General features: G+C 40.0%; 1 protein-coding gene across 29 annotated transcripts in view; it reads left to right on the top strand.

The window, feature by feature from the left end:
* LOC126297414 (liprin-alpha-1-like) overlaps window positions 1-19759 on the top strand; it is a gene marked incomplete at its 5' end in the record, with an annotated part of 177721 nt that overhangs the window by 49897 nt on the left and 108065 nt on the right. For all 29 annotated transcript variants that reach the window (XM_049988203.1, XM_049988202.1, XM_049988199.1 and 26 more), the window contains 3 exon segments: window positions 9615-9747; window positions 16769-16986; window positions 19156-19348. In XM_049988203.1, coding sequence (XP_049844160.1) covers window positions 9615-9747; window positions 16769-16986; window positions 19156-19348 — 544 coding nt within the window.

The raw sequence follows: 19759 nt of genomic DNA, 5'->3' as shown, positions 1-19759 counted from the left end.
ACATTGATATTATAAACTTTGGTTTTTCAGCTAACATGCATCACATCAATCCAATTCATGTTGTGGATGTTTTACAAAACTATGTGGCACAGTCAACAGTGTATCATAATGTGATAGATGATGAAACTGAAGACCTTTCTTTTGTCAATACACTGTTGAAGCTCATTAACAAGAAGTTCTTTGGAGAAATATCTCTGAATATAAATTATACCTTTGTGAATGAATGTTTTTGTGGGGCTGCAGCAGTAATTAGTGGGAATGAAGATGGTTATTCTACAAACGAGTATGAACCATCATCATCAGATGGAGCTAAATGAAACAAATTGACAGAAACCACTGTACAGAGCTATCAGAAAATAAATGCATTTGCATAAAAGTTGAAAAATAAGCATTGACTATGAAGTTTAATTGTACAACAAATGTGGTAATATTTTGAAAAAATCTCTCCAAAACTATACCAGTGTTATTTAATCCTTTAATAAAAAAAGGAAATGTTTGAAAAATTTAAGAAATACAGGGGTTGTGGTCTGATTGTCCATTATTTCAGTTTAAGAAATTGGGCTATTATTTCTGCCAAAAAACACAATTGTAAATGTCTTGCCTTCAATACCCTTTTAGACTGATTTAAAAGAGAAAATCTCATTTGTTTTTGATACATATTTGTTTCGATGGAAGAAAAGAAGGATGAAAAAGATGCAGTGGAGTCTGCTGCAGCACTTGTACACAAGGTCTATGTCTTACACAGGCGAAGGGTAAAGTGGATACAGGATACAGTATTTTCAGTTCAGACCATTCATGATTTGAATATGAAATGGGAAGTGGATGAACTTAATTGAATGCAGGGGAAAAGCACACACCTGCTGTAGTGAAATCTATTTCATCTGTAACACATTCTTATAATCTCCAACTTCATATGTCATCTGCTGGATTTCTTGGTACAAAGATTTGTTTCCAAGAACAAAATGAACAGTTCCAATCAAGGGTGAAGCTGCTAATAACGTGGCAAACACCTTTTGCTTAAAAAATATTTTCATCCCAGATTTAAAAGACCACCTTATTGTTGCTTGAATCTTGGATTGCGAAACCGATGAAGCTACATTTCGAGAAACTGAAATTCAGAAATTCTTAAATGGAAAACATGTTCACACAAAAATAATCCCTGTGCTAAGCACTAAAGACATCCAATTGTTATATCTCTACCTCTTCCGGCAATATCAACTGGTTTTTGCAGGCTTGAAAATTGTGTCAGAAATAAATTTATTTTTGAGGCATCGCAAGATACATTACATGACCGAATATTGATAATGAAATTTCATTCAATTGTTTATCATGAATTGCTTTGCCAGTTTTCAAGGGCATGTCATTTAAACCCAGCAGACATGATGATGTGTCACAGAGGAAACTGTAATGAATTTCACAGCATATTAGAAGCAGTGTTAGGAGTAGGGAATAGTGACTGTAGTATCAAACATTGTGGATAAGGTGCTGTTATTTGTTTGCGATGTTCTCAAAAGTTCTGCCCGAAACATTTTCTAAAAAACCTCATCATCAGATTTGAACACTGTCATATGATGCATTAAAAACACACCAGTATAGAAATGCCATTTGACAATAGAAAAGTACAAGTTTGTATTTGTAGAAATATTATATCTCATACTAATTGTGAATGAATGTAATCTTTCTACTTATGTGTATTTGTGTGTATGCATGTGTGCGTATGTTTGTATGTATGCATGTTAAAGAATAAAAATAAATGTGTCTGTTAGTGTTTAAACAATCTTTTTCATTACATACTGTACAGTATATTGCAGAGTTTCTTTTTGTTTCGGAATAACACTGCCATTTGCCTGAAAAATGGACATTTTGCTCATGAATGCAGGGCTTGATTGCTCGAAAACAAGGCATTTCCTTAACAGGGGATCTTCACCACTGTCCTCACCGACTTGAAATGAGGCTAATATGAGTTTCACCCAAATACAACTCCTATAGTTGAAACACCTACCTTGTGAGCATAGTTAATGATGCTACTCCCATTTAACTGTTTCATTTTTCCAATTGACTGTATAATTTTCATATGTGAAGTACATTTAATGAAAAGAAAATTTAAAGGTGTAAATTGGGTAGTAATAATTATTATTCCCATACAGAGATTAAAATTAATACTTCCTTACAAAAATAAAAGTATAATAATCATGGCACTAAATTGGTTGTCAATTGTCTGTTTCCCACTGATTATTCTTTCTTAACATTAACAAAGAACCCCGTGATAGATAAAGCGTACAGTTAGGGGTGATTAAACAAAAAATATTAATGCTTATGAAAATAAATAAATAAATGCTTAATTGTTACCAAGACATCAGCATTAATGAATGATGAGAGGAATAATTCAACAGTGATCTTACTATACTCCTTTCTTCCTTCAATTTTGATGTTATCTTTTCCCCACTATTTTTGACCCCCCCCCCTCCACAGGGCGGGATGGTTGTCCCTTACAGCTCTTTTATGAGTCCGTGCATGGCACAATGGTATACACAGGCCCCCAAGTTGTTGTGGCCCATTCTTCCATCCTGGGTTCCATTTTCTTCTCTGTGCCTCTCCCTCCCTGCCCCCACTCCTTCCCCTGTGCCCCTTCCTTCCCCCCTCTTGGTGTTCTTATTTATGATGACATGTCTATCCGCTGGGTTTCTTGTATTCCTTCTGGTTTTTGTTCCTTCTTCTTTGTCTCTTTCACCTTTCCTTTTTGGCATTTTTGATCCCACTTTGGGCTTTGACAGCCATTTCCATATTTTCTCTCCCCCATAGTATGAGCCATTTGGGTAAGAACTCCCTCCCTAGCATCTATGGAGTGGATTTCTCTCCTCTTCCCCTTCCCCTCTTCCCTCCCTGACATAGCCCCCCTTTCCCCCTTCCCCCCTTCCACTCGCCTTCAAGGTATGTATGGACTCAATGAGTAGCCTTCAGAATATGGCTTGGTGTTTGTCTCGCCACCCCTTAGTCTCTGCCACCCACAACCTTCTCGCAGATCTTGGCACTGCTGCTTGTTTGGTTGATTTCCTTTGGGTTGCCAGCCACATGGGTATCCCAGCTAATGAACTTGCCGATAATCTGGCTGGGTGAGCTGCCACCTGTCCCCATTCTCTGTGACCACACCAGGAGCGAATTTGCGACTTTATGGCAAATCCCTTTTTGCTCCATTGTGGGCTGACTCTTGAGGGCTACCCCCATATCTGATACAGGAGACTCGCACCACATGGCAATCTTCCCTCCGCCTCTCCCAGTGGGATTCTACCATCCTCTGGTGTCTTCGTATCACCATGCTAGGTTGACCCATGGTTTTCTACTTGCACTACCCCCGCCCTCTCCCCTCTTTTTGTGGGGGCACCCCTCACTGTGATCAATGTTTTGTTGCACTGGCCCCACCTTTTGGCCCTTCACACTAAATATACCCTCCAGCCTTTCTTGTCCCAGTGTTTTAGTGGACGATCCTTACACGGTTACATCTCTCCTCGGTTTTCTTTGTGAAAGTGATTTATCCTCCCAGGTCTGAGTGCCTGAAATCCCTCTGGAACTGGAGCCCGCTTTTCCTTGTTCCTGATATGAATGTTGGAAATGATATCTTGTTTACATCCACTCACAGGTAATGCAACTATAAGTTCTGTCAATCTTTTGTACATGTGTGTGGCAAAATGGGCACTGTAACAACATTTGATTAGTGATTAAAATTGTCAATTTACTTAACCAACTTAGATTTTCACTTTAGGATATTGTTGTATTACTAGGGCAACTTAGTTCCAAAAAACATGATGATGCATAATGAGTGTTACACCCTTAACAAGATTTTAAACTGACCTGATGATGCCATGGTAATGAGCCAGAACTGGTAGTCAGTAAACAAAATTTATGATCTTGACATAGAATTTTTATCCACATGCGTTTTAAATCAACAGATTGCGTGTCTCCTCCAGTTGACAATGCCAAAGAATAGCATCTACGATATGGGTGAGTTGCCATAAGATTTTTAGAAAAGCATTATCTCCACATTACCAGAAAAGGCAGATAAATATGATAGTTACTGGAGAGTTAGCTTGACAAGTCGTGCTTGTTAACTGCTGATCTGAATAATATACTGAAAAATCGAAAGAAAAATTGATGGTTTACTCTATGGGGGTCAGTTTGATTTCAAGAAGAGAAACAGTATTATAAAGCAGTTGTGTCATTGCTCTTGGTAATGGAGGATAGACTGAAGAAAAATCAGGATACTTTCCTAGCATTTATGAACTGATGAAAGGGTTTCAGAAATTTGAGGATGAATAAAAATGTTCACAATCTGTAAAAGATTGGGGCTAAAGCATAGTGATAAATAAATGACTTCAGTATTTACAATACACAACTGGGAGCAATTAGGGGAAGGTGAAGAAAGACAACTTTGTGAAAGTTGTCTTACACCATTGTTTAATGGTGTAAGCTAGGATTGCAGCCTATGACCACTGCCATTATAATTTTAATTAATATTGTGTTTATACTGGTTGCTGGTGATGAGGAAATGTAGTTATTAGTATTTTATTAATGATCTCATTCATAAGCAGCCATATCACAGTCGCTCAAGAAAGTTATAATTAAGCTTTACTTGTTTAATCAGAATCGGACGACGACTCTCCTTGTTCGCAGTCTCGATGATTCAAAGCGATCTGCAATTCTATGTATATAAAATGTCTTGGTTTTCTTGCTTTGCGTAGTCAGCCAGGAAACCTCAGACCAAGTGGAAAGTTTAGACCTTTGATGTAAATGCTCAGTATATATTCTCTTGATTAGCGTACAATATATTTCCAATCTCTTTTTTTTTTCCAGTATACTCGATAGCAAAATTACAATTATTGAATGCGGCTATTCGGCATGGAGAAAATCCTAGAAGTCCTCTCAACACACACCAGAGAAAATATTACAAAGAATAATTATGCGCTCATGGAATAATAATGTACTGTACTAATTTGTGCATTGATTCTGCGAGTATATAGATGGTTAAGTAGGAAACGTAATTCACTCATAGAATTGTGCAGGGGTAATTAGTAGAATATAAAGTGATATTACACCGTGCAACTTGCATATTGAAGAAGCGGTAAAGGAAGTAAAAGAAAGTTTTGAAAGATGAATATAAATGCAAAGTGAGCAGATACCAATGCTAGAAGAAACTGGAAGCATTTCAAATGTGATGCTATCAAAGGAAGTTGCAAATTACATGGGCACAAAATGAAGAAGTATAAAAATGAATAAATAAGGATAGAAGTCTGTTGTAGATCCTTACCAGGACGAGGACAGGTTAATGCAACATTTGCTATGGCAGCCAGATATATTTAACCTGGTGCTGAAAGAACAGTAAAGAGGAAAAATAATACTGGCAGATCAAGACAAGAATATGCAAAACATATTACAGAAAATGTTGGGTGTAATAATTATGTAGAGATGAAAAGATTAGCATAAGATAGGAAATGGTCATTTGATGGACTGATGAATGAAAAAAGAAAGTTTTATTTACATAAATACCTCTCACACTGGAAATGTGAGATTAAGAGGAAAGTCATAATGTTTATCATGTTTGCAGCAATGTGTAACAAGTTACTGTGATTTCCCATTGCCTTGTGGAATGTTAAGATAGTACACAAATTTTTAATAAAAATTTTGCATCTGATAGATTATGAATTGAGATGATAATGATGTTTCGATCATTGTTGCTAAATATCATCAATATCTGCCACTTTCTCAAATACCACCTTTCAGAATTTCATCAACATTCTGGTACTATCTTGAACATGTCCATTCAGGGATGAGAGAGAGAGAGAGAGAGAGAGAGAGAGAGAGAGAGAGAGAGAGAGAGAGAGAGGGGGGGGGGGGGGGGGGGGGAGACTGACTCATATACACTCCTGGAAATGGAAAAAAGAACACATTGACACCGGTGTGTCAGACCCACCATACTTGCTCCGGACACTGCGAGAGGGCAGTACAAGCAATGATCACACGCACGGCACAGCGGTCACACCAGGAACCGCGGTATTGGCCGTCGAATGGCGCTAGCTGCGCAGCATTTGTGCACCGCCGCCGTCAGTGTCAGCCAGTTTGCCGTGGCATACGAAGCTCCATCGCAGTCTTTAACACTGGTAGCATGCCGCGACAGCGTGGAAGTGAACCGTATGTGCAGCTGACGGACTTTGAGCGAGGGCGTATAGTGGGCATGCGGGAGGCCGGGTGGACGTACCGCCGAATTGCTCAACACGTGGGGCGTGAGGTCTCCACAGTACATCGATGTTGTCGCCAGTGGTTGGCGGAAGGTGCACGTGCCCGTCGACCTGGGACCGGACCGCAGCGACGCACGGATGCACGCCAAGACCGTAGGATCCTACGCTGTGCCGTAGGGGACCGCACCGCCACTTCCCAGCAAATTAGGGACACTGTTGCTCCTGGGGTATCGGCGAGGACCATTCGCAACCGTCTCCATGAAGCTGGGCTACGGTCCCGCACACCGTTAGGCCGTCTTCCGCTCACGCCCCAACATCGTGCAGCCCGCCTCCAGTGGTGTCGCGACAGGCGTGAATGGAGGGACGAATGGAGACGTGTCGTCTTCAGCGATGAGAGTCGCTTCTGCCTTGGTGCCAATGATGGTCGTATGCGTGTTTGGCGCCGTGCAGGTGAGCGCCACAACCAGGACTGCATACGACCGAGGCACACAGGGCCAACACCCGGCATCATGGTGTGGGGTGCGATCTCCTACACTGGCCGTACACCTCTGGTGATCGTCGAGGGGACACTGAATAGTGCACGGTACATCCAAACCGTCATCGAACCCATCATTCTAAAATTCCTAGACCGGCAAGGGAACTTGCTGTTCCAACAGGACAATGCACGTCCGCATGTATCCCGTGCCACCCAACGTGCTCTAGAAGGTGTAAGTCAACTACCCTGGCCAGCAAGATCTCCGGATCTGTCCCCCATTGAGCATGTTTGGGACTGGACGAAGCGTCGCCTCACGCGGTCTGCACGTCCAGCACGAACGCTGGTCCAACTGAGGCGCCAGGTGGAAATGGCATGGCAAGCCGTTCCACAGGACTACATCCAGCATCTCTACGATCGTCTCCATGGGAGAATAGCAGCCTGCATTGCTGCGAAAGGTGGATATACACTGTACTAGTGCCGACGTTGTGCATGCTCTGTTGCCTGTGTCTATGTGCCTGTGGTTCTGTGAGTGTGATCATGTGATGTATCTGACCCCAGGAATGTGTCAATAAAGTTTCCCCTTCCTGGGACAATGAATTCACGGTGTTCTTATTTCAATTTCCAGGAGTGTACTTGCTAGACTGAAAGCTATAAAATGAGCAATATGTTTTTAAATTAATTTGGTTACCCAATTCAGTCAACTTCCATACAAATCCAATAAGGTGAAATATTACTGGAGAGAGTAGTGTTCATTTCACTTTATTAGATTTAAACGCCCAGTAGTTTTTCACATTCATTCTATTGTCCGTCTTCTAGGCAATTGTAGGTGAATTGTTTGTCTTCCCTATACCTTTCTACTTCTTATCATTTCATACAGTTTTTGAATACGGGTATGGTTCATTCATTTATCCTCTTGTTAATGAGTCTTTGCTGTAACTGCAGGCCATTAGAACAGTATGATCTGTTTTTTTGTTAATACCTCCTTCAATGTGAAATTTACAAATGAAGCACACACTTTAGAATTCTAAGTTTGGCAGAATTTGGGACTCAGTGGATGGACACATGAATTTGTTGTTCTAGGCTAATATAGTTCTATAGTGGAGTGATTCAGGATATTCTTTTTATAAGGAATGTAGTAGAAGGAAGTTATCATCATTTTTAAGGCTTATAGTCTGAAAGATTTCAAATTTACAAGTTATGTTCAGGAATATCTTTTGATGTGGTATAAGCACTTCTTCAAAACTTCTCATACAAATGTGTAAATTGATGTTAAATTTCCTTTCTTGTTTTTCATCTTTTTTAATTGGGTGTTTAATGATCTTTCTTTAAGTTTTTTTCTGATGTTGTTGTTGGATCATACTGATTCTGTGGTATGCATTGCGATTCTTCTTGTCAAATGTTTGTCCAATATGTTTTGAGCATTACACCTGAACTTTGACCTGTGAATGCCAGAGCTACATTTAATAATTATTTTCAAACTCCTCTGCAGATTTATGTGAAAACCTTAAGGGAGAACTAAATATATTTCTTTTTATGAGTTAATAAATTTTCACAATGAAGTGAAACAGTGATCCGGGGAATGCTGATTTTTTAGTTGTTTTTAATCCCAATGCTTTATTACAAATGTACATCAGTTAATAATCGATTTCAGTCTGTGGTGAACATATTCAAATCTGTTTTATGATTGAAAAATGTAAATACAAATAAATGTGCAATGTAAACTGCGTAAGGTAATATTTTACTGGACTGTGCTGCTGTATGTGCATAGACATTAATTGTAGGCTAGATAAACTTACCTGAATGACAGTATGTAAAAAAGTTCATGGGATGAAAACAGTTGCGCTGTCAGCATTAATAAAGACGAAATACAGAATACAGCCAACATGTCTTGAAATAAAATTCATAAGACAACATCCCGTACCTTTAGACTTGATACATAAACTAGTGATTGATGGGACTGTTAATATCATATTGCTATGCAATCTTGATCGCAGAACACCGCACAGTTGATGACAGTTGCCAGGTGTCATAACTGCATGCACAGCTTTTGCCACTTTATTTCCATTCTTAACATTTCAGTAGTTGGTTAGTATTTTTAATGTTCTATTTTTTGTAGCTATCGTAACTACGATTGTATTTCTATTAAACTTAGTCCTGTAAACTGTGTATGGAGTTATGACACTTGGTACTGTTGCCAAGTGCTCTGGTATTCTGCTTATCGTGATTGCTCTGCAATGCAATGTCAACAGTTCCATCAGTCAGTAGTTTATGTATGACATCTCAACACAACAGATGTCATATTATGGTTTCTGTTTCCGAACATGCTGTATATATTCCACATTTGATTTTAACTGATGTCACTGTTTTTGTGTAATCGCTTTTATCCCATGGATATTTTTATATATTGACATTTGGATACATTTATGTAGCTCTTCTTTAATATCTATGCCCATGTGGCAGCATTGTCTAGTGTAATGTTAATTAGTTTAGTATATATTGCTCATTTATATGTATTTATACTTTTTCACCATAAAACAGATCTGAAGATGGTTATTACAGACCAAAATCAGTAATCAGTTGATGTACATCTGCAAACGGGCACTGAGTTTAAAGACAATGAAAATCAAATCCATACAGTTCTAATGACAGGCACTTGCAGAGTGAAACGTTAAATTAAGTAACTTTCTTTTAAACATTAATTTTGCAATAGAGTTTTGTATGAGACAGTAAGTTTGAATGTGTTATTTAATAGGTACTAACGTCATAGCTGCTATTGGTTTTGCATAGCCTCTAGGATTGTGTGAATTTTGTACTACAAAGCTCATAAGCTTGCTCTTTGTGGTCCAGTTTTCCACCACCTTGTAAGAATTATAGTTGTCTGATGGCATATTTGGTTTTTGTTTATGCAGGAGCCTATCTCCAAGTGGTGCAGATCCAAACTTTGTTCGTACACCAAGTCACTCAAGTTTCGATCCACATGCTGTGGCCCGAAGAACACCAAAGCCACGTGTAACAACTGCATTAGAAGAGGACCCCACCAAGGTAGTCTCTTAAAACTGATTAGAGTTTTCAATAAGAGATTTATATAAATTAATGAAAACAGTGACACTAAAACATTTAGAAAATCTGAAGCTTTCAGAAGTAATACTATCTCATACCTGAGCAAGAAGGGATCAAGAGGAAGCAAAAATGTTGAATGTTGTAAAGTAAGGCACAGGAAATTGTAAACTCAAAGTCCAAGGTAAAAAAAAAAATCTAGTATATAAGAAAAACAGTCAAATTGCAGCCTATGACATCAACATTAAAAAGTAATGTAGAGAAGTCAGTGAACAAGCCAGTGAGCAGACATTCCTGATAAGTATTAACTACTCAAGCCTGAGTGCACACTTGTGAGTTTTGAGTGTTCGCACTACAGAACACCAAAATATAAGTAGTGCAAGGCCCATGTTTAAGCAGAGAATGACAGCAGGGCTCCTTGTGGCCTGGCGTTGAACTCTGAATACATGAAAATATGACACCAAAATCCATATTTTTGATTAGAAATAAGTGGTTCAGAAGACAGTCTTTACATTTCTACTTTATGGGTGGGCCTCTTAGTCTTGCAGTGAAATGCATGCCTGGAAACCTAAAGTTTTTTGTGACCTCACAAAGTAATATATTTGAGAAATCTCAGTCAAAAACTAAGATTAATATCTCATTGCTGGTGTTCAGTTTTTGTGCCATGATCACAAGAGCCACGCCAATTAACATGCACCAGGGAGCAAGAATAAATGAATTATATTTTCACTCATAAATAGAATACAAAAAAGTGGTTGCTTCATGGGGAGATTTCTTACTGGAGCAATTTAATTGTGGCTGTATTGGTGGAGAGTAGTAGGATTCAGGTGCAGCCAATGTTGGGCCTAGTGACAAGAACTTGGACAAGATGTGGAGTGAGCACTCAGACATTGCTCAGAGCATACGACAAGGGGAGTTCCAAAAGAGGGGTTGGAATCTGATCAGCTCTAGGCTTAGAGAAACTCCTGATGGGAACTGGTCCCGAGCTACCAGGCGGTGCCCTGTATCGTCATGTAGTGGAAGAATACAGCTGTGACAATCGGTGAGCACAATACGTGACCTATGGAGGAAGAACCAGTGCCTGCAGTGGCAGCACTGATTGTGACAACTCCTACACCACTAGCAGTGGCTGTGGGAGGTGCAGCTGACAACAGCCTGGCGTGCTTATGTTATTGCCATACTGTTCTGCTGCATCTCCCACAGTGCTGCCACCAACAGCCTGGAGTGGCGGCAGCCCACAGTACATGCCTGTGTTGCTTAACGGTGGAACCCAGGTCGGTACAATATCCCTGCCCTCTTAAGACGAGGTGGCAAAGACAGATGAGAGGTGATGAAGCTAATGCCAGGAAGTTGCATGCTGGGACCAGTGAACCTTTGGTTGTATCAGTGGCTGATGAAAGGTGGTACTCGATCAGTGATGGCTGCCTTAGATGTGACAATGCCAGACATCAAGTCTGTCCCTGCTGCAACCGATAGGAAAGGCTGCCACAAACAGGGACATTAAAAATCACAGACAGGTAGGGTTGTTGTTGAGGGGGGCAAGCCAGCCACCATGAGGCAACGACAGTGATGGGACCAGATGTTGCCCAGAGATTTTCATCAGAACTTCCACGAGTGCTCCACCATATACCTGATGAAAAGGACAGTGTGAGGAATGTGGAATGGGAGTGATGGCTCAACTAAGAGTGATAGGGCAGCAGATAGTGACACAAAAAATGAAACCGTAGGAATGGAATCTATGACAGAGACGTTGAGAGAAGCCGTGTGGAGGCGGAGGAGGAAGCTGTGCTGGGGGCAGAGGAAGCTGTGCTGACAATGGAGGAGGAGGAGGAGGAGGAGCAGCAGCAGCAGCAGGAGGCTGTGCTGGTGGTGGAGCCAGTGGCAATGAGGCAAGCTGCAGCAGCGAGTTTGATGGTGTTGGAGGCTGGAGGCCTTGAGCCTGCAACCGGTATCGGGGTTGGTGGAGGAGAAGGCATCTCTGCAGAATACTGACATGGCAGCACATATTACCATGGTGGCTGCAGGAGGGGTGGTTGGAAGCAACCTGGTTTGCTTATGTTATTGCCATACTGCTCCCTACTTCTACGACGGTGGTTTCTCCAATGACATGGAGCAGTGGCAGCCCACATTACATGACTAAGTTCCTTAGCAATGAAGCCCAGATCTGTACAATATCCCTGCCTCCTTAAGGAAAGTTCACGAAGCCAGCTTAGAGGTGATGAGGCTGCTGTCGGGAGGAGGCATGGTGGGACTGATGAGCCGTCGGTGGCATCAGCTGCTGATGAGAGGTGTCCTTTTATGGGCTCGAGATAGGATGATGCTGTGGGGTAACCAGGCATCCGCTGTGGCACTGATGCAACCACCATTATCGGGCACATGGAAAACAGAAGGGCAGAGTCGTCGCTGAATAAGCCAAGCCGGCAGCTGGGAGGCACCAACAGTGAACAGGATCAGATGTGGCACAGAGATTTGCATCAGAACTTCCAAGAGTGCCCCACTATATGCCTGATGGGAAAGGTCAGTGGGAGGCACAGGGAATGGGATTATTTCTCAACCAAATATAAAAGGGCTGGACAAAGTGATGTAGAAAACAGATCTGTAGGAATGGAAGCCACAATGGAGGTGTCAAGAGGGGCTGTGCTGGTTGTGGATGAAGCGGTGGTGGTGGCAGAGGCAGCCATGCCAGTAATGGAGGAGGAGAAGGAGGAAGAGGCAGCAGCAGCTGTTCTGGAAGTGGAGGATTTATTATGAAATTGTAATGCTTTTGCACATGTTTGAGTATGCTGCTGTAGGCAAAATTTATGAATATCTATGTTCTCAAATTTATGAAAATTCCTGATGAATGTGGCAACTCCTTCTTTCTCCACTTTTGCCCTACAAATGTGAGACACTGACTTAAATGCTGTAACACATCTATTCTAACGGTCGCATAGTGTTCAGAGAGGCAGATTATGTCACCTGGGTTTAATGCCTCTAATTTATCAATGCAGGTAATTAGTTCATCGATTACTTCTTAGTACCCAAACCATTTGAAGCAATAAAGGTAGATGACATTTAACACTGACTGAGTTGAAATTGGGTGGAAATAAAGTATCTGCTGATTGCTGAAAATTTTTAATCAACAGCTGCTTGTGGTGATGATTATATGTGCCATAATTATGTCATTTTGTTCTTTCTCAAACTGAATGTTTCTTTCAGTCCTAACTAACCTCCTTTTAAAACTTAGTTTCTTTCTGTCCTTGCTAACTTAAAAAAGTGCTGTTCTGAACCCTGTAACCATTGGTATTTTATCACTCATGACAATGCCTTCACCCCATAAATTTTCTGCTATTTGCCCAGTCAGTTTACCCTTCCCCTTCTAATGAGGTGAGGGCCATGCCTAGTATAATCCCATCTACTGAGGTAATGAACAGGAACCAGGCCAATATGTGCCCCAGTACATGAAATAAGCAGCCGTTCCATTTCCAAATTAACTCTGCTAGCAGACGAATTCAGATGAGATTCATTGTGGCATCTGAGAGCAGAACAAACTCAACATTGATATGTTTCAATGCTGATGCTATCTTCGCAAGATCACACTCTCTCTGCATTATACCCAGGATGTCTGTCAGTACTGTTACCTGGCCCACCCACTATAACCATGGTATGGCTTTATAGCAACTATACTTATGAAAGTTAATAAAGCAATCAAGAAGGCTAGGAGAGTGTTTCTGCTAGATAGAGCAGATCAGCAGTCCCCCCCCCCCCCCCTCCCCGATGACCTCAGCAGTTAAGTCCCATAGTGCTCAGAGCCATTTGAACCAATCAACGTCCGGTGGTTTGTATATGGATGTGACTATACAGCCTTTGATTTCCAAAATTAAGATTTCAATATCATTTGATTCAGTAAAGGATGATGATGATGTCTGTATATCTGGTTTGACAAATATAGCACTTCCGTATTTTGGGTGGGGTCTTTCCGTAGCCAGTCGCATTCTGTTTATTTTTGGTCTGCTCATTTCACAGCTTCTGTAGGTCTCCTGTATGCAGTGTACATCACACTTGGTTTGTCTGCACAGCTCTTTTAACAGTTCTTCTTTTGGTGATGATATACCTTCTATATTCATTGATATGATGGTCAACTGTGGTCCTGAAAAGGACCAAGATGATGTTTTTGGTGTGAAAGGATCAGCCGTCAGAGAAACCTGATGCCCAGGGTACGGCTGATTGCAAGTCTTATCTTGGTCGGAAATCATTGCAATCTTTGTGGAGATTCCTTTCATGTACCCCAGATAAGCAGTAATTGAGCTGGCATCACTTAGTACCAGTACAGTGGATGTCGAGGAATTATGGGCAAACTTTAAGCATATTGTTAACCATGGTGTGGAAAGTTACACGCCTAGTAAGCAGATAAAAGATGGAAAAGACCCACCATGGTTAAATAGCGAAATTCGTAAGATGCTGAGGAAAGCAGGCTGTTGCACTCTAGGTTGAAAAGGGGACATACAAATGACGACAAGCGAAGGTTAGTAGAGATTCGTGTGTCTGAAAAGATATATGCACGAAGCATATGACTACCACCGTCACACCGTATCAAAAGATCTGGCGGACAACCCAAGAAAATTGTGGTTGTACATAAATTCGCTAAACAGGTCTAAGGCTTCCATTCAGTCCCTTCTTGACCAGTCTGGCATGACAGTTGAAGGTAGCAAAACAAAAACCAGTTTTACATTTTAACATTCAAGAAATCATTCACATAGGAGAACCGTACAAACATACTGTCATTTGACGATTGGACAGACTCCTGTATGGATGACATAGTAACAAGCATACCTGGTGTAGAGAAGCAACTTAAATATTTGAAAACAAATAAATCACCAGGTCTGGATGGAATTCCAGTTTGATGTTACAAAGAGTACTCTACAGCATTGACCCCTTATCCAGCTTGCATTTACTGTGAGCCACCGAGCACAAAGTCGCAAGTGATTGGAAAAAAGTGCCGATGCCTCCAGTATATAAGAAAGCTAAAAGAATGGACCTGCAAATTATAGACCAATATCCCTAACTTGTGTTAGCTGCAGAATCCTTGAACACATTCTCAGTTTGAATATAATAAATTTTCTTGAGGCTAAGCAACTTATGTCCATGAATCAGGATGGTTTTAGCAATTTGAGGAAAGCATGTGACATGGTGCCCCATTGCAGGCTGTTAATGAAGGTCACTCAGTTACCAATAAATAAGAAACAGGTTTACAAAAATTAGGACTATGCAGTTGTAAGTAAACAAACTACTAGTACAAAGTTTCTGAATCAACAACATAAAATTTGCACTACTTCCTGCAAATGTGAACTAAATAATGCAGAAGTGCACTCTACCTAAATTGCTGGAAAGTGAAATGAAAATTTAAGTGATATGCTCTAAGTTTACTGCATTCAAACATAAAAAGAAATACGACAACCTGACTGTATGATCTTTTCGCATTTTCTGGAATATTACATAAGAAAAACTAAAACCTTTAATAATAAGCTTAAAAAACACACTAATACACGTATTTATTGAGGAATCTGTACTAAATTAATTGTTACTACAATCTAAACGACTTATATTCATTAGAATACAGTAACTCATGCTTCTTCTACATATACATTTGCATAGATATACCACAAGCCACCAGCATTGTGTGGTAGAGGGTACTCTGTACCACTACTAGCCACTTCCTAGGGTGAGGGAGAAACGACTGTCTGTATTTGTTCAAATTAGCCCTGATTTCTTGAATCTTATCTTCATAGTCCTTACGCACAGTGTATGTTGGTGGCAGTAGAATTGTATGGCAGTATGGCAGTTCCTTAAATTTTCTCAATAGTGTTTCTCGAAAAGAACATTGCCTTCTCTCCAGAGAGTTCCAATTGAGTTCCTAAAGTATATCTGTATGACTTGCATGTTGTTCAAACCTACCAGTAACAAATCTAGCAGCCCACCTCTGATTGCTTCAGTGTCTTCCTTCAGTCCAACATGATACAGATCCCAAATGCTTAAGCAAGAATAGCTCCCACCAGCATGCTATATGCAGTCTCCTTTATGGCTGAACCACTCTTTCCTAAAATTTACCCAATAATTCGAACTCATCCATTCGCCTTCCCTACCACAGTTCTCACATTCATGTTGAATTTCATATCGCTTTGCAACTTTACACCCAGATATTTATATGACTTGACTGTGACAAGCAGGACATTAGTAATACTGTATTCAAACAATTCAGGTTTGCTCTTTCTATTCATCCACATTAACTTGCATTTTTCCACATTTAGAGCTAGCTGCCATTTATCACACTAACTAGAAATTTTGTCTAAGTTCTCTTGTATCTTCCTGCAGTCACTGAACTTTGACACCTTACTTTACACCACAGTATCATCAGCTAACAACCACAGATTGCTATCCACCCTGTCCGCCAAATCATTTATTTATATAGAGGACAACAGTGGTCCTATCGCACTTCCCTGGGGCATTCCTGATGATACCCTTGCTTGTGGTGAACAGTCACCATCAAGGACAACATACTGGGTTCTGTTACGTAAAATGTCTTTGAGCCACTCGCATACCTTATTCCATATACTCACACCTAGTTAGCAGCCTGCAGCGGGGCACAGTGTTAAATACTTTCTGGTAATCTAGAAATATGGAATCTGCCTGTTACCCTTCATCCATAGTTTGCAGTATGTCATGTGAGAATAGGGAAATCTGAGTTTTGCATGAGTGATGCTTTCTAAACCCCTGCTGATCCGTGGACATAAAATTACAGTCTTACCTTGTGCAGCGTTGCCGACGTGAAGTCCAGTTTATTTGTTTAAATCTACTTTCTGTATTCTCAAAGTACCTTTAAATAATGCGTTTTCTTGTACATCTAATTATCTTAAAGACCTAAAGAATGCAGTTGATGTGATTGTCCTATTTACTTGCAACATAATAAGAAAATTATGTACGCTGATGGTACTGTGTTTCTGTAAAGTAACACAATTTTTGTGTTTAGGTATCAATGGGCATCTGTCAAGACTGGGAAAAACTGCAGCAGGCACATGTCTTGGCAAATGTTCAGCAGGCATTTGATGCCTCAAGTGATGCAGAAGGTGAAGACAATGAGAGCATCTTCAGTGCTGCAGAAATACTTTCTCCATCAGGACATACTGATGCTCAGACTCTGGCAATGATGTTACAAGAGCAGCTGGATGCTATCAACAATGAAATAAGGTAAGCTTTATACAGCTCTTTAAACAGTAGGACATACTGACAACAGTTGCATGAACATTTGTTCCATTATGAAGTTGGTTGTTAACAATCAGCTATAGTTTGAAAACAACATAACATTCACAGACATAACGCTAAAAGGAGAAATAACTTTGCAGTACCCACTGCTCATCCATAGTGTGGTGCAGATGGGAGTGAGGTATTCAGCCATTAAAGGTTTTTGAACCTCAACCCAGTGATGTAAAGAATTTAATAGATAACAAAATCAACTTCAAACACAAACTGAAATCATATCTAAACTTAAAATCTTTTGAATTGTCAGGCCATGTCACATTTCCTCTAAAGTAATAGACATTTCAACCCTCTGCTGGGATCTTCTTCAGGATCATGTCCACGATTCCTAGAACACCAGACACGAGAAGATCCTGAAGAAAATCCCAGCAGAGGGGTCAAAACATTGATTATTTTAGAGGAAATATGATGTGGCCTAACTACCCAGAAAATTTTAACTTTAGTGACAGCGACCATGAAAGCCTGCAGACTTACATGAAATCATATCTGCATGATAACTCTCCCTACACCATTTACAAATTTCCAATGTGTATTTATTTTTTTTAAGATAGTGAGAGAGAGAAATTGAACATGATTAAGTACAGAGCACTGAAAAAAAAATTGAGGCAGTTATGTGAAAAATTTGCTTCTCGTATTTCTAACCAAGAATGATGTGTAATATTGATCCATTGAACATGCAAACTTATAACTATTAGTACTTTGAAGTGACTCACCAATCAGAGACAGTAAATTTAATGTGGGATGCTGACAAGAAGGCACAATATGCATTTAAATAGAATTGTATAAATGTTTTACAAACATCCATAGCTAAGTGGCCAGCACTTTTAAGTAGGATATTGAAACTTAAGGAGATGGGATCTGGATAAACTGAAAGAACCAGAGGTTGTACAAAGTTTGAGGGAGAGCAAAAGGGAACAATTGACAGGAATGGGGGAAAGAAATACAATAGAAGAAGATGGGTAGCTCTGAGGGATAAAGTAGTGAAGGCAGCAGATGATCAAGTAGGTAAAAAGATGAAGGCTAGTAGAAATCCTTGGGTAACAGAAGAAATATTGAATTTAATTGATGAAAGGAGAAAATATAAAAATGTAGTAAATGAAGCAGGCAAAAAGGAATACAAACGTCTCAAAAATGAGATCGACAGGAAGTGCAAAATGGCTAAGCAGGGATGGCTAGAGGACAAATGTAAGGATGTAGAGGCTTATCTCACTAGGGGGTAAGATAATACTGCCTACAGGAAAATTAAAGAGACCTTTGGAGATAAGAGAACCACTTGTATGAACATCAAGAGCTCAGATGGAAACCCAGTTCTAAGCAAAGAAGGGAAAGCAGAAAGGTGGAAGGAGTATATAGAGGGTCTATACAAGGGCGATGTACTTGAGGACAATATTATGGAAATGGAAGAGGATGTAGATGAAGATGAAATTGGAGATACGATACTGCGTGAAGAGTTTGACAGAGCACTGAAAGACCTGAGTCGAAACAATGCCCCCGGAGTAGACAACATTTTTATATATGGTTCCTAGTAACTCAGAATAAGGGAGTTAGAACAGTGAGCTAAATAATGCCATGTCTTAATGGATTTGATAACAGCTATTGCTGTAATCCATGCAAAAAAAAATTACATGGATACAAAACAGATGTTGATGAATGAAACATTCAGTATGTTGTTTGTTTGGTTGCGTTTAATGCATAAAACATTCAAGTGTGGTTAAATAATATCATTACTATTGTGTACTGTCATTTCAGTGTTCATAAAATTATAGTTTAACACTAAATTTAAGCTTGAAACAAGGACATACCAGAAGCTTGGCCCACCACAGAAATGGAAATAATAATATAAAAAGTACTCAAAAGGTAAATTACATCAGCCAAATGGTGGCAGGGTCAATTACAAACAGAGATGAAGCCAATTTCTACTTTTGTCTTTTGCAAACTTTAAAGGGATGTTGAACATCCAGTTTCTTCATGTTTACTTGCAGAAATATAGAAAAAATCTGAACAAATCATCAGAAGCTTTTGTAATTTTGTGAATCAGATTTACATTCTGCTACTGGTTTGCTTGTATTTGTGTTAGAAATTATTTGTATTGCATTTCAGACTTATACAAGAAGAGAAACAAAGCACAGAGGCACGTGCTGAAGAACTTGAGTCACGTGTTGGGAGCTTGGAGCACATGAACCTCTTGGCTCGGGGCCGTAGTTTTGAGCGCACATCACCACCGCTTAGTGGTCGATCCACACCAAAGTCTCATCACTCACCCCAGAGAGATTATCTCCACAAATATCATACAGTAAGTTGTTACTTTGTTTCAAGCATGTGATGTGTAACGGTAGTGGAATGAAAAGTATCACTTTTATGGCTGTGTAAAGTTATCTGCATCTGTAGCATTCCCAGTTGTTCACAGTGAAGTTAGTGGGTGGTTTCTTGAGTTTTGTTTTGCATTTAGGAATAATGTGCTGTTGCATCTTCTTCCCAATACATCATATCATTTAATTCTGCACTACTAACTGCTGAGTATATGCGTTTGTGCGCCCTCTTCCCTCTGTACTTTTACACACACACACACACACACACACACACACACACACACACACACGGCTTTAGAAAGAAGTAATTACCAGTGGAAAAATGCCCCTATTGGAGCACAAAATATGCATATGCTTCTGTTTGTTTAAAAGACTCAGACTCAAAAGTGATGTAC

Source organism: Schistocerca gregaria, chromosome X, assembly GCF_023897955.1.
Source record: "Schistocerca gregaria isolate iqSchGreg1 chromosome X, iqSchGreg1.2, whole genome shotgun sequence".
NCBI classification, from domain to species: Eukaryota; Metazoa; Arthropoda; class Insecta; order Orthoptera; family Acrididae; genus Schistocerca; species Schistocerca gregaria.
This window is presented reverse-complemented; position numbering and strand designations above follow the sequence as displayed.